This window comes from Lolium perenne, chromosome 1 (assembly GCF_019359855.2).
Source record: "Lolium perenne isolate Kyuss_39 chromosome 1, Kyuss_2.0, whole genome shotgun sequence".
In the NCBI taxonomy this organism is placed as follows: Eukaryota; Viridiplantae; Streptophyta; class Magnoliopsida; order Poales; family Poaceae; genus Lolium; species Lolium perenne.
In genome coordinates this window covers 133718642-133734210 of record NC_067244.2, presented here as the reverse complement: position 1 = coordinate 133734210, position 15569 = coordinate 133718642, and the positions used below count along the sequence as shown (strand labels likewise).

Here is a 15569-nt window from a genome sequence, read left to right as displayed (position 1 = left end):
ATCTAACTATTTTCTATATATTATGCATGTAAAAGATAATATCACATTTCCACTATTATTCGAGCACCACATCCTCCAAACGATGCCGATGCCGATGCCGATATCGGCATGGTCAGAACGGCTATGCTCGCCGCCACTGCTAGGTCAACGTCGGGATGCACAATGTTTAGCATAAGAGTCACTTTAGATTAAGCTGCGAAAATAGTCACCTGCCACAGCGGTCATTGGCTGCGGAGGCCCCACAGAGCGGCAATATAATTTTCTATAAATAAATAGACGACCCACTGGTCATTGGCTGCGGCAGCCCCATAGAGCGGCCCCATTTGTCATTGGCAGCACCGCGTATACAATCAGGAAATAAAACGGCCCACGCGTCAGCGGTAGATGGATGGCTACCCGTCAGCACGAGACGGTCAGAGAGGAACTACCCTCTATGCAGCCCCACCTCTGTGCAGCCCCACCTGTCAGATTAACGGTAACGGTAAGGCCTCTGACCTGACGGCAACCCGCGTCTTCGAGGGGTTTCAAACTAGAGGGAGGGGAAAGCTGAGGAAAAACTAACGAGCTGGGGAAAACTCAGTACAACTAACGAAGCGAGGGCACGAAAATAGAAATCCCTAATTTATACCAATGCGCCGCTTTACCAGACATCGATATAAAGAATAATTTCTTCCTCACTTCATCCATAGCAATACCTGCACACTTGAATAAACCGCATAATTCATGTAAGAACAGTAAATGATCTCCAGGATGGACAGTTCCATCCCCTGTATAACGGTTATCCACAACACGTTCAATAATTTTCATAGGTATTTTGTATGGAACTTCTTCCTCACCTGGCGCCTCATCCACTATCTTTGCAGTAGTAGTAGATTTTCCAAATAAAAATTCAAGAGAAGATCTCTCCATAATGAATTATAGCAGCAGGCAGGAATAAAATCAGCACTAACAGTAAAAGTTTCCCTTACCAATTCCACTTACCAATAGCGCTTCACTCCCCGGCAACGGCGCCAGAAAATAGTCTTGATGACCCACAAGTATAGGGGGTGTATCGTAGTATTTTCAATAAGTAAGAGTGTCGAACCCAACGAGGAGCAGAAGGTGTTGACAAGTAGTTTCGATGTAGGAATCACTGTAAATGCTCATAGACAAGTATTCAGGGGGTTTTGATGTAGCAGTTGAATAAAGTACGAGTAAGTAAAGTGCGAGAGAAATAATTGCAGCGAGTGGCCCAATCCTTTTTAGCACAAAGGACAAGCCGGTTTGTTTACTTATAATGACCAAACGTTCTTGAGGACACACGGGAATTTAGTCTAGTGCTTTCGCTTCATATAGCTAATTAATCTTCATTGTTTTGATAAGTGTTGTGTGGGTGAACCTATGCTAATGCACCGCCCTTCCTAGGACTAATACATACTTGTGATTATACCCCTTGCAAGCATCCGCAACTACAAGAAAGTAATTAAGATAAATCTAAGCACATCCTTAAACTATGAGATCCTGCTATCCCTCCTGCATCGATATACCAACGGGGGTTTAGGTTTCTGTCACTCCGGCAACCCCGCAATTGGCAAACGAGTACAAGATGTATTCCCCTAGGCCCATAAAGGTGAAGTATCATGTAGTCGACGTTCACATGACACCACTAGAAGAATAACACCACAACTTAAATATCATAACATTGAATATTACTCAACCATAGTTCACTACTAACATTTAGACTTCACCCATGTCCTCAAGAACTAAACAAACTACTCACGAGACATCATATGGAACATGATCAGAGGTGATATGATGATGAATAACAATCTGAATATAAACCTTGGTTCAATGGTTTCACTCAATAGCATCAATAACAAGTAGAAATCAATACCGGGAGAGTTTCCCCTATCAAACAATCAAGATCCAACCCAAATTGTTACAGCGGTGACGAGGTGCAGCGGTGGAGACGGCGGTGATGATGATGGAGATGATGGTGATGGTGATGGAGATGATGTCCAGCTCGATGACGGTGACGATGGCGTCGATTTCCCCCTCCGGGAGGGAATTTCCCCGGCGGATCTCAGCCTGCCGGAGAGCTCTTTTCTCTCTGGTGTTTTCCGCCCCGCAGAGGCGGCTGTGACTCCTCGCGACTATCCTCTGGAGCTTAGGTTTTCGGGGCGAAGATGTACGCGAAGGAGAGGAGGCCAGAGGGGGCTGTGGGCCCCCTCCCCACAAGGCGGCGCGGCCAGGCCTTGGCCCGCGCCGGCCTGTGAGGTGGGCCCACGGCGGCCCTCCTCGGCTCCTCCTTCTGGCTCCCTTCGTCTTCTGGAAAAATAGGATTTTTCATATAAATTTCGTCAATTGTTGATCTTCCGAAATATTGCATTCTGACGGCGCTTTTTCCAGCAGAATCCTGACTCCAGTGCGCGATCCTCCAATAATCATGAAATATGCAAAATAGATGAAATAACATAAGTATTACCTCTAAATATGAAATATATCAATGAATAACAACAAATTATGATATAAAATAGTGATGCAAAATGGACGTATCAGGCAACATCCTAATATGACAACACACTTTTTGGTACAAATAACTCATAATGAATAAAACATGGTGTATAAAACTGTATGTCTCTGCCAGTGTAGCAGGATGTGCAATGATCTAGCGTAACATGGGTAAACCACACATCAGCTGTATAGAATCATGCAAAGCAATATAAAAATGATAAATGACAACATGGCATGTAATGTAAAATGGAATTTTAATGGCAATATATCTCGGAACAGCTATGGAAATGCTGTGGTAGGTAGGTATGGTGGCTGTTTTGAGGAGATGTATGGGCTTATGTGTAGGAGAACAAGAGAAAGTCCTCCCACGGGTTTGGATGTACCGACGAAGTATGCACAATTCTCAATGTGAGCAAAAGGCAATGCACAGTACCGAAGAGGCTAGCAAATTTGGATGGTGGAAGTGCCAAAAAACGTAGCTTAACATTAGTCAAAAAGAACTCACAAGCTTATTGCAAACAACTAGCAGGTTCAACATTAAGATCATGATTAAAATTTACTCCAAGGAGGGCCGTTCACGGTGGAACAAGTACCCCGCTAGCTCCCTCGACCTTCAGCACAACTTAGTTATTACGATGAACTCTCAGACATGGAAAGCTATCAAGTCCAACTACACCTTCAACTATTTAAATAGATTTTGTAGTACGGCAAAAGCTTAAAGACAACAATCCACTACTAATTTTAACTTATTTATCCAGCAAGCCTTACCATCTAAATACCTCAAAACGTTTGCAAAGAATCAAGTTATCAAAGCTCAATGATCTACAAGATTATGCAAGTGTTTCATTATACCACTACCACATGCAACATTTCCTGAACCGACCAAATAACAATGAACGAAGCAGTTTCAACCTTCGCCATGAACATTAAAAGCTAAGAACACATGTGTTCATATGAACCAGAGGAGCGTGTCTCTCTCCCACACAAGCATGAATTTATTCAAACAAAACAAAAATAAAAACAAACAGACGCTCCAAGTAGAGGACATAAGATGTGATGGAATAAAAATATAGTTTCAATAGAAGAAACCTGATAAATTGTTGATGAAGAAGGGGATGCCTTGGGCATCCCCAAGCTTAGACGCTTGAGTCTTCTTGAAATATGCAGGGATGAACCACGGGGGCATCCCCAAGCTTAGACTTTTCACTCTTCTTGATCATATATCATCCTCCTCTCTTGACCCTTGAAAACTTCCTCCACACCAAACTCAAAACAAACTCATTAGAGGGTTAGTGCATAATCAAAAATTCACATGTTCAGAGGTGACACAATCATTCCTAACACTTCTGGACATTGCCCAAAGCTACTGGAAGTCAATGGAACAAATAAATCCATTCAACACAGCAAAACCGGCAATGCGAAATAAAAGGCAGAATCTGTCAAAACAGAACAGTCCGTAAAGACGATTTTTTTAGAGGCACCAGACTTGCTCAGATGAAAATGCTCAAATTGAATGAAAGTTGCGTACATATCTGAGGATCACGCACGTAAATTGGCAGATTTTTCTGAGTTACCTACAGAGAACACTGCCCAAATTCATGACAGACAGAAATCTGTTTCTGCGCAGTAATCCAAATCTAGTATCAACCTTTCTATCAATGACTTTACTTGGCACAACAATGCAATAAAGTAAGATAAGGAGAGGTTGCTACAGTAGTAACAACTTCCAAGACTCAAATATAAAATAAAAGTTGCTGTAGTAAAATAAACACATGTGTTATCTTCCAAGAAGTGCTTTCTTTATAGCCATTAAGATGGGCTCAGCAATTTTAATGATGCACTCCCAAGAAATTAGAGTTGAAGCAAAAGAGAGCATCAAAAAGCAAATTTAAAACACATTTAAGCCTAACCCACTTCCTATGAAAAGGAATCTTGTAAATAAACAAATTCATGAAGCATAATGCAACAAGCATAGAAAGATAAAATAAGTGTAACTTCAAAAATTTCAGCATATAGAGAGGTGTTTTAGTAACATGAAAATTTCTACAACCATATTTTCCTCTCTCATAAAGATTTTCAGTAGCATCATGAGCAAACTCAACAATATAACTATCAAATGAAACATTCTTATCATGAGTCTCATGCATAAAATTATTACTACTCTCCACATAAGCATAATCAATTTTATTAGTAATAGTGGGAGCAAATTCAATAAAGTAGCTATCATTATTATTCTCATCAAGTGTAGGAGGCATAGTATAATCATAATAAAATTTACTCTCCATAGTAGGTGGCACCAAAAGACTACTATCATTATAATCATCATAAATGGGAGGCAAAGTATCATCAAAGAAAATTTTCTCCTCAATGCTTGGGGGACTAAAAATATCATGCTCATCAAAACCAGCTTCCCCAAGCTTAGAATTTTCCATATCATTAGCAACAATGGTGTTCAAAGCGTTCATACTAATATGTTCCATAGGTTTTTTAATTTTCGCAGCAAACAATCCATGTCTTAACTCAGGAAATAGTTTTAAAAGCTCACTGTTGCTTTCCATTATGCCTAACTAGTGAAATAGAAACAAGAAACAAAAAGATGCAATTGCAGGATCTAAAGGAAATAGCTTCGAGCACTTACAACGGCACCAGAAAATAACTTAGTTACCTGGGACCAAAGTGTGAGTGCCTTTTACCTTTCCTCCCCGGCAATGGCGCCAGAAAATAGCTTGATGTCTACTCACGCTTCTTTTTCTTTAGACAGTGTTGGGCCTCCAAGAGTAGAGGTTTGTAGAACAGCAGTAAGTTTTCCCTTAAGTGGATCACCCAAGGTTTATCGAACTCAGGGAGGAAGAGGACAAAGATATCCCTCTCAAGCAACCCTGCAATCACGATACAAGAAGTCTCTTGTGTCCCCAACACACCCAATACACTTGTCAGATATATAGGTGCACTAGTTCGGCGAAGAGATAGTGAAATACAAGTGGTATGAATGAATATGAGCTGTAGTAACGGCGCCAGAAAATATTTGCTGGCGTGCAGTTGACGTGGGAGATATTGCAGGAAGTAGAGATGCAGTAAAACAATAAACAAGCAGTGATTGCAGTATTTGGAAACAGGGCCTAGGGATCATACTTTCACTAGTGGACACTCTCAACATTGATCACATAATAAAACCACTCTACACTCTCTTGTTGGATGATGAACACCACTAATTGTGTAGGGCTACAAGAGCACCTCAATGCCGGAGTTAACAAGCTTCACAACATTCGATGTTCATATTTAAATAACCTTAGAGTGCATGATAGACCAACGCAATTATACCAAGTACTAACATAGCATTCACACTGTCACCATCATACTATGAAAGGAGGAATAGATCACATCAATACCATCATAGTAATAGTTAACTTCATAATCTACAAGAGATCACAATCATAAACTACGCCAAGTACTACATGATACACACACTGTCACCATTACATCATGGAGGAGGAATAGAGTACTTTAATAACATCACTAGAGTAGCACATAGATTAATAGTGATACAAAGCTCATATGAATCTCAATCATGTTAGGCAGCTCATGAGATCATTGTATTGAAGTACATGGGAGAGAGATTAACCACATAGCTACCAGTACAGCCCTTAACATCGATGGAGAACTACTCCCTCCTCATGGGAGACAATAGCATTGATGAAGATGGCGGTGGTGTCGATGGAGATGCCTTCCGGGGGCACTTCCCCATCCTGGCGACGTGCCGGAACAGAGACTTCTGTCCCCCAGATCTTGGCTTCGCGATGGCGGCGACTCTGGAAGGTTTCTCGTACCGTGGCTTTTCCGTATCAAAGATTTAGGTCAGGGGGCTTCTTATAGGCGAAGATGCGGAGTCGGAAGGGCTACGGAGCCGCCACACAATAGGGGGGCGCGCCCCCCCTGGGCCGCGCCGGCCACCTGTGTGGTGGGCCTGTGGCTCTCCTCTGGTCCCTCTCGGGTGTTCTGGAAGCTTCGTGGAATTATAAGATGCTGGGCGTTGATTTCGTCCAATTCCGAGAATATTTCCTTACTAGGATTTCTGAAATCAAAAACAGCAGAAAATAGGAACTGGCGCTTCGGCATCTCGTCAATAGGTTAGTTCCGGAAAATGCATCAAAAAGATATAAAGTGTGAACAAAACATGTAGGTATTGTCATAAAACAAGCATGGAACATAAGAAATTATCGATACGTTGGAGACGTATCAGGCCGCCAAATTCCCGACCGCCGCCTCATAACGCAACTACTGCTCCAGCTCCTCCCGCCGCTGCTGGTGCTCCACCCCTGCCTCCGCAGCCGTTGCTGCAGTGCCTCCACATGCCGTTCCTGACACCGACGCTCCTCCTGCGCCTGTCCCGCAACCTCTACTGCTCCGTCTCCCACCACTCCGCCTCTCGCTGTTGTCGCTCGTCCGCGACAAAAGCATCTACGGTCGCCGCTAGCGCCGTCGCTTCCCACTACTTGTTCTCCGCGAGCTCCGGATCCTCCTCCACGGCGTCGAAATCGGGGTGCCGGCAAGTGGAAGCGTATGTGGAGACGGGGGTGGAAGTAGCTGGCCTCCACCGGAGCGGCTCATCATTGAGTATGTGCAGGCGACGGGATATTTTTTACTACGACAGCGGCTATGGTGTCCGTTGAGCGGAGGTGGCGTTTATAGGCGGCGCCGACGCGAGAAATGGCGGGAAGAACGCGCGGAAAGCGGTGAGAACACGCAGGAAGCAACGAGTACGTGCGAGAACTGATGTGGCACGAGGTGTCGGCGCGCCCGTTTCGCGCCCTCCGTGAAGGAACCGACACGGGGTTGCTGGCGCTTCTATTGGGCTCGACAACGCGCTGGCACTTTATTAAACGCATCGGTGTGAGACTAAAAACAACAGCAACCTCCAAATAGCTATCGGGGCCGCTATCAAAACTGTCGGCGGAGATATCTCTAATGGTTTGATCATGTGTATATAGTTACATAGAACTGCAAAGAGCGGGTGACAACCATTTTTCTAGAGGCTCTCATTTCCCCCTCCCCTCTCTCGCCCTGCTACAGTAGTTGAGAGGCTCTTCTTCCCCGCCGGGCCGCTCCGATGTCCTCTCCGCCGGAATAGCCGGCCGGAGTAGGGAAGGAGCAGGCGCCGGAGTACATAGATGTAATGGTAGGTTTAGGGTTTGGTCCTTTATGGCGTTTGGCGTCTATGCCGGGAGGAAGGCGGCGGATCTTCTTAGTCAGATCTGGTGCCGCACCATCTTCTTCCACTACTTCAAGGTGCTCCGGTGGTCTGAGCCGGTGTTACGGAGGTGGAAGGGAGTGGAGATCTTCATAAATAAGGCTGGTACGGCGGGATCTGGTGGTCAAGACCGGAGCTGCAAGCTCTTCCCCTTGATCTGTCATGGTGACATGATTGGGGGGGGGGGGGGGGGGGGCGCAGCTCTTGGTCGGCTGCCCACTGGATCTGCATCAGGGGAGCGGCGCTGCTTCTCACCGGAGGTTCCCTACGGCGCCACTGTCGCCGTTCTACATGGCCGAAGGGCGGCCCCTCCAACCTCAAGTGATGGCACTCGGCCGTCACTTCCAGGTCTTCATCTGGAGGTTTCCTACGACGCCTCTGTCGCCGTTCATCATGGCCAAAAGGCGCCCCCTCCAACCTCGAGCGACGGTGTTCGGCTGTCACCTCCAGGACTCAATCAACCTCCGGCGGAGGTTCTCTAGCTGTGCCGTGGTTGGCTCCCACCTCCAGGCCCCAAGTGGTCTTGTCCCCGGCGGCATGCAGGTTGACTGCGGCGAGCTCTGCAGTGGTGGAGAAGGAGCTGGACTGGATTGCTTTTCCTGTTTCATTCTTAGGGTCCTCTGTGCAAATTGTGAGGGTCGGTTTGTAATTTTCAGTTTTACTTTGACCCTTTCTGTAATTTGTACTGCCACCGCTTTGACTGCAATGAAGCTCTAGGCCCTTCGTGGCCTCCCCTGTTCAAAAAAAAAAAAAAAAAAAACCAACTATTTTTCTTTCTTAGGCAATGTTTCCACAGGTTCTCCACGCCTCGCTTGGTCCATGCATGGTGTCGACTTTCGAAGTTGACTGACTCACGAATAGTAGGCACTGCGACTAGGGACGGCTGCTGAATTTGGACGATGTCGACACGGAGAAAGAAGGGAGCGACGTCTGTGTCAATCACATCAACGTACATCCTCCAATGAAAATTAATTGATTCAGTTTTCTCTAGATACGTAGCATGTACTATCTAAAGAAAGTTGAGTCAGTTAATTTGACGGGAGAAAGTACAAGAAAGTACTCTTCTATTTTAAAATGTTTGATGTTGCAAACTGTATACTAATGCAATTTAATTCACCCACCATACGTGCTTAACACAGCGAACTATAATATCGCAGAACTAATTTCCAAATAAACTAAGCATTCAACATAAATATCTTTTAAATGTGGAATTTGTTTTTGAAAGAACACCTCCATCCTAAAATAAATGACTTAATTTTTTTTAGATATGGAGGTATATAAAAGGCATCTATCTACATTTGTATCCAGATAAAGCTGAGTCACGTATTTACGGATGGAGGAAGTACTAAGGCTAAATTCATCACAAGTGCTTAAAAGGTCGGAAGATTTTTAGTATATGTGTAAAAATGTCGTTTATGTTGCCCCGTGTCCCACAGTCAATCTCACATGAGGAGCCTAAGGCTTTGACCTACTCACCATAAATTGACCATGTCCCTAAAAGGCCTAATTTTTTTAATATACCAGGAATTTTCCTATGCTCTCGATAAAAAAATTAAGTGAGAATCAATTGATCAGGGGTCGACGGTGAAGGGAATTTCTTAAAAATGGTCGAGCCAAGTTAAGCTATCAGGCTAAATTTGACTCATCCAAAAGAATCTCATAGACAAGGCCATCTTGATTTATGTGGCGGAGGTATAAGGTACGAAAAACACTCTTGGAAGTTCAGGTAGAAGACACGGCCATCGTGCCAAAAGCAAGTGGATCTACCATTGTCTACTTGACATTGAATGATTTATCTAAGAATGGAGATATCGTTTAGAAACTATATCCTAAGTGGGTCTTGTGAATGTTGTTATGCAAGCCGGGGGTGGGGGGAGTCTTGGGTCCACTGCTTGGGTCAACCAATTTTTGCAAATGACTGAATGCAATAATTTATAGCTATGATAATTTCAATAATAGGAAAAAGGTTTTAGTATAAATGTTTTTTATGGCCAACCAATCACTATTCTTAGGTTGCAAACATTTTCCCATGCGACTAGGAATTGAGCTCCCAATCAAGTGTCCTCTCCACTCTAGAAACTAAAGGGCTCTTCTCCGCTTGTCAATTTTCTTGGACAGTGAAGATTGGGAAGAGGAAGGGACATGAGCTAAGTGGGGAAAAGGTGCCAAGAACCACAAAGAGGAGGGGAAAATTCCACACCCTAGAGAGGATGGTTACCCCTAGCCAACGGGGTAGACATCGGTTATTCCGATTAGATGTTGAAATGTTGAGGCAGGTAGTTTAGTTTATATGGTGATAGAGGAAGTCCAAGTTATGTTTGGGTGGATTTGACCTTTACAAAAGAAGCGACCATGTAGGAGGCAAAACCATTTGTGACGTGGAGAGGAATGGAGGTCGTTGTTTCAGATAAGTTGATGATGAGACCAATGACCATGAAAAAGTTGTCGAGAATGGATTACATATGAGTGGTTGAGGGGGGGGGGGGGGGGGTGGGGGCACTAGGTAAAGTTAATGTGTTGTATACATACAAAAGCATAATGTTGGACATCTCACGATGGATAGGGTGCTAGAGGGACTCTTGTTGAACACCTTCTTGATTAGCTGCGTAAGAATATCGATGAAAATTATGAAAAGGCATGGTGACAAATGGTCTCCTTGTCTAAACATTTTTACATGGGATCCAAGGACCATGAACTCATGTAAAGGGATATAATTTTTTCCAGTGTTCAAGATGTATCTAATCCAAGTGCCAAAATGATTTGGCAAGCCACACAATTGAGGATTTGAAGAAGAGATTCTAGGCGTATCAACTCATTGGCGATGTCTTTGATTGGACGTTTTTGGAGATAGCAAAGGAAATGAGAGCTTTAAGCCTATTAGTGTGGACCTTGGCGCGCAATAGGTTTATACTAGAGTTGTCGACTCGTTGGCCATAATAATTGAAAAGCGGGTCTAAGTTTCGAGTCTCCCTTGTTACATGACAAATTCCAGACAAGGAGTCCGAGCCAGGAAGAAAACCGGGGAATCCAGATTCCATAAATGGTCAGGATAGCTCAGTTGGTATAGCCTTGAAGATCTTAGTTCTTTCGCGAACTATCAATATTGGAAAGTCGGTTTTCTACTCGAAGAAATGGCCATCAAAGTGGTGTTCAATGTTTCATATTACCTTTTTTCGAAAATGGTTTGAGGCGTGAAGGTGAAAATATCTTGAGTTTACATCTTCATCAATGGCTGATGTTGTTTTCCGCATGGACACACATGCTCCCTGGTCGCTTTTTTGGGAGGCATTGATGACAATTCACCTAGCGTGGTGTCAATATGGTTTAGATTTCTGAATTGCTCGATCATGTCAAGAAAATAATGGATGACTTTTAATGTTGATCCAAGACATGTGCAAGGGAGAAGGTTTTACACCACAATTTCAGATCAAGGCAGTATTTCTTATGGCGACAAGGAGGCTACTTGCGAAAATTGGATGAATCCCAAGCCTACCATCCGGTGGCCCCGCATGAGCTAATTTGGGCTCCACCTTTTTCTAAAGGTAAACGTGCGGGATAAGGAATATTGGTGGCAATGGAGTCAAGAAGAAGCACATGATTCAAGATGAAATAAGTGAGGTTCTAGATAGATGAATCATTAAAACGTTCAGTGTTGTCGAGTGTGTGAAAATTCGGTCCTACGGTTTTTCTCATCGTAGTCTAGGAGAAATACCAAGAGGTAAATTGAGGAGCTAGAGGAAGATTCTTGCTGTTCCTTTTGTTCTGTTTTATGACTAACCTGGTTAGCCAGTCAAGAAAATAGAGTAGTCGGCTAAAAACACATCAGATTTTCTCAAAATATTGCCGGATCCCTATGCAAGTATGCATCATCACTAGCACTAGCAGAAACTTGAACGTAGCGGATTCGAATCCTACTCATCGCCGAGCCCGTCCCTGACTGCTGGGTATGAACTGGAAAATTCCCTCTTGAGATCTCCGCCACCGTCACTGACTGCTGGGCCCACCGTCAGATTCTCACCCACACCCAACCCATCCTGCTCTTCCCTGCCCCCTATAAACTCGGAGATATTTCCCCGCACAGCCACACCTCTCCTCTCGAGATCGAAATCCGCGAAAAGACCAGACTACCCCTCAGCAGTAGTGCTAGCGGCAGGCTGCGATGGCGGTGGCGGAGCTCTGGGAGACGCTGAAGCAGGCGATCGTGGCCTACACGGGGCTGTCCCCGGCGGCCTTCTTCACGGCCGTCGCGGTCGCCGCCGCGCTCTACCACGTCGTGACGGGGATCTTCGCGCCGCCGCCTCCTCCCCGGCAGCGCCCGCGCGAGGAGCCCGAGGCGGAGCCGCTCCCGCCGCCCGTGCAGCTGGGCGAGGTCGAGGAGGAGGACCTCAGGCAGTACGACGGCTCCGACCCCAAGAAGCCCCTCCTCATGGCCATCAAGGGCCAGATCTATGACGTCACCCAGAGCAGGTATACCCCCCTTGACCCAACGGAACGTAGTAGTTGCTCTTATGCTCCGATTATCGGATGTGCTTGCTTGATAGTATGTGTTCTGCTGTTCAGAATCGCCTATGATTTTCCTTTGGGTGTTGTTTAGTACGCCAGTTGACTGGCTTATTACTACTTGTTTGACTGTGAATCTGTTGCGCGTGTCATCGTATTTGCTGCTTCACCGTGGAATAGGGTCAAAAGAGGCGTGGCTTGCAGAATTTTATTTTATGCTTATTGGGGTGGACTATTTTCAGTGGAATTCCGACGCTGCCACTCCAAATAATTAAGGAGTCCAGTGTTCGCAAACTAGGAACCACAGAGCGCTAATTGGTGATAAATCAATTACCAAAACGAGAGAACACAACAAGTTCTGGCACAAACTGGTTAGTAATCCAGAGAAGCGACAAAGAACATGATTAACTGGTTAGGTCTTTTTTTCTTTAGTGAGGTGGTTGCACAATGAGTTCGGGTTAGGTGCTTCGGTTCACGATGCTCTCCCAACACCGGCCATACTGTGCGGCTGACTGGACTGGTAGGCCATTATTGGTGGATTCCTGGAACAAGGACAACTATTGAGTTACTTCTTTTGGTTTGTGTGGATGTCTTGATTGGCAAACTCAGAAGAACTGAGCGTTAGTTAGGAATAAATCAGTTACCCAATTGAGAGAACACAAAATTCCGACACAAACCGGTTAGAAATCAGGAGAAGCGACAAAATTAAGCAGAATACGACAAACTGGTTGGATTTTTTCTTTAGTGAGGCGGCACACAATTGAGTTAGGGTTAGGTTTTTTTTGGGTTCAAGAGACTCTTCCAATGCTGGCCATACTGCGCTGCTGACTGGACTGGTAGGCATTCGTGGATGCCTGGAACGAGGACAACTATTGAGTTACTTCTTTTGGTTTGTGTGGACGGGTTGGTTGCGAAGCTCGGTACAACAGGGCGCTAATTGGCAATAAATCAGTTACCAAATCGAGAGGACACAAACTGTTTAGAGATCCAGAGAAGCGACAAAATTAAGCAGAGTCCGACAAATTGGTTAGGTCTTTTCTTTAGTGAGGCGGCACACAATTGAGTTAGGGTTGATTTTTTCGGTTCACGAGGCTCTCCCAACGCTGGTCATATTGCGTGGCTGACTGGACTGGTAGGCCATTGGTGGATGCCTGGAACGAGGACAGCTATTGCGTTACTTCTGTTGGTTTGTGTGGACAGGTTGAGGGGAGACGGCTGAGGTGAGAGCAGCGTCAACAGTTGGGGTGGATGGGGTCATGCTGCAGAGAAACAAACCAAAAGAAGCAATAGTTCTATGGTTGCTGCTGTGCTGAGTAACTGATGTCAATTGTGTAATGGTTAATTAAGGTTATTATATCACGATTCCTTGTTCGATGACTGTCTGTTTCGCATCCTTTGACTTCATGCCAATAGAAGAAAAATGCTAGTGCTATCTTTAAAAGAACTGTCTGATGGTAGGATGTCTTGGATTAATTTGATATCAAGGTTCATGTTCATAATCATGAAACAAACTATCGATCTCGTGCTGGAGCTTATAGTCGTTTAATAATCTAGTACTACCTTAAAAAAATGTCAGATGGAAGGATGTTTTGGATAATTTGAAATCAAGGTTCATGTTTATAATCATGGAACAGAAAACTATTGATCTGGTGCTTTGAGCTTATGGTTGTTTAATCACATCTTTATAATAAACTGTGTCATATTGCTTTGGTTTTGAGCTGTTGATTAATATCACCTTTAAGGTCAGATACCCAAAGAGTTGCATTTGATTCTGATTTTGAATGGAACAATGGGGATGCAAACTTATTTGAGGTGAGTTACCAGGAGAGTTACATGTGACTATGTGCGAAGGAAGTTGGGTCACAGAAAGAGATCCGCTTCTGTTCTTAAAATTGAATTGCATGTTAACAACTAGGGTCTAGGGGTAGTTAAACATAAAAGTTCATTGTCTCAATGCATGCAGACTATAGAGTTTTGAATCCGTGGATGTGTCCATGGAGGTGAAAAGGAAGCAAATGCCGTTTCTGTAGGCGTTAGGTACTCAATGCTTAAAACAACTGGAAGAATTGTGTTAAGTTATTCTTGGTCTTTGCATATTTTATGTGTTATTTTTATGGTTAGGTTCAATAATGCAATAAGATATGTGGCATCTCTTCTTTATATCCTTGTTATGCAAGGTGTAGTTGCTGGTGAAGCACACATATCTTGTGGGAAGAGGGGGACATTAGTATAACAATATATCAATCCAAACATCAACAGCATCTTTATCGTGGATGCTAATAGGGCTTCCCATCATGTTTGGCACCATGCCTTGGACGGCAGCCAAGGATGGCTGAGGGACCAGTAAGAGATGCATGCCTAGAGCTTTAAGCCATATGATTTTTGAACCACACCCGTGACGAAATTCATGCTGCTGCTTCTTAACACATGTTGAGTGGGCTGGAAATAGCTAGGGGAGAGAAACCTCAGTGGGATCCACCTAACACAACCTTGACAGTAACAGATGGAGATACCCTAACTAACATTATGCGTGCACTTTCCCAACATACTTTTTGGGGAAGAGTTATGTTGGATGATGCATGCTCATCCATATAAACATATATTCATTCATGGAGATATGTTATGATTTTCCGCCCAGTTGTACTGGGAATGTGCTGTGAAGACTGCTTGTATTAATGGTATTTTTCACATTTATTGTGTCTATGCAGAATGTTCTATGGACCAGGTGGACCTTACGCCCTATTCGCTGGCAAAGATGCCAGCAGAGCTCTAGCCAAGATGTCCTTTGAACCCCAGGACCTGAACGGTGACCTCACTGGCCTTGGACCATTCGAGATGGACGCGCTGCAAGACTGGGAATACAAGTTCATGAGCAAGTATGTGAAGGTCGGTACCATCAAGAAGGCAGCTCCCGCGGAAGATGCACCCGAAACAAATGAAACCACCACCACTGAGGCAGAGCCCGAGAAGGCACCTGCAACCGAAGACAAGCCGAGGGAGGCTAGCCCTGAGGAGGTGGCAACAGAGAAGGAAGCCACAACTGACGTAGCAGGCGCGAAAGAAAGCTAGACAAGTCCCGTACTTCCTTGCACATGCAATAAATCTGTGTAATCTTGGTATGTAATTTGTACCAGCGCATTGGACCTGGGGATAGTGCTGGTGCGACGTCATTGTTAGTCTTTACCGAAGTGCTGGATATTACTGGGGTAGCGGGGTGTACCCCTTTGTGAAGGCGTCTATTGATATCGAACTTTGGGCTGAATAATATAACTGCTCCTTAAAGTATTTATGCCTAGCATCTTGCACTTTCTTATATGTGCTTGCAAAT

At 44.5% G+C, this 15569-nt stretch overlaps 1 protein-coding gene across 1 annotated transcript; it reads left to right on the top strand.

Moving 5' to 3' along the window:
- The first annotated feature begins 11834 nt into the window (after nt 1-11834).
- LOC127302835 (membrane steroid-binding protein 1) lies at nt 11835-15526 on the top strand. Its single transcript, XM_051333481.2, has 2 exons — nt 11835-12208; nt 14950-15526. Exons 1-2 carry the CDS (start codon nt 11901-11903, stop codon nt 15308-15310), a joined length of 669 nt encoding a protein of 222 aa, XP_051189441.1. The 5' UTR covers nt 11835-11900; the 3' UTR covers nt 15311-15526.
- Nucleotides 15527-15569: the final 43 nt, after the last annotated feature.

What these genes read in the sequence shown, in the direction of transcription:
- LOC127302835 (XM_051333481.2), top strand. Translation starts at nt 11,901, where the DNA reads ATGGCGGTGGCGGAGCTCTGGGAGACGCTGAAGCAGGCGATCGTGGCC. An exon ending in TATGACGTCACCCAGAGCAG is followed by an intron (nt 12,209 to 14,949) that starts GTATACCCCCCT and finishes GTGTCTATGCAG; the next exon opens with AATGTTCTATGGACCAGGTG.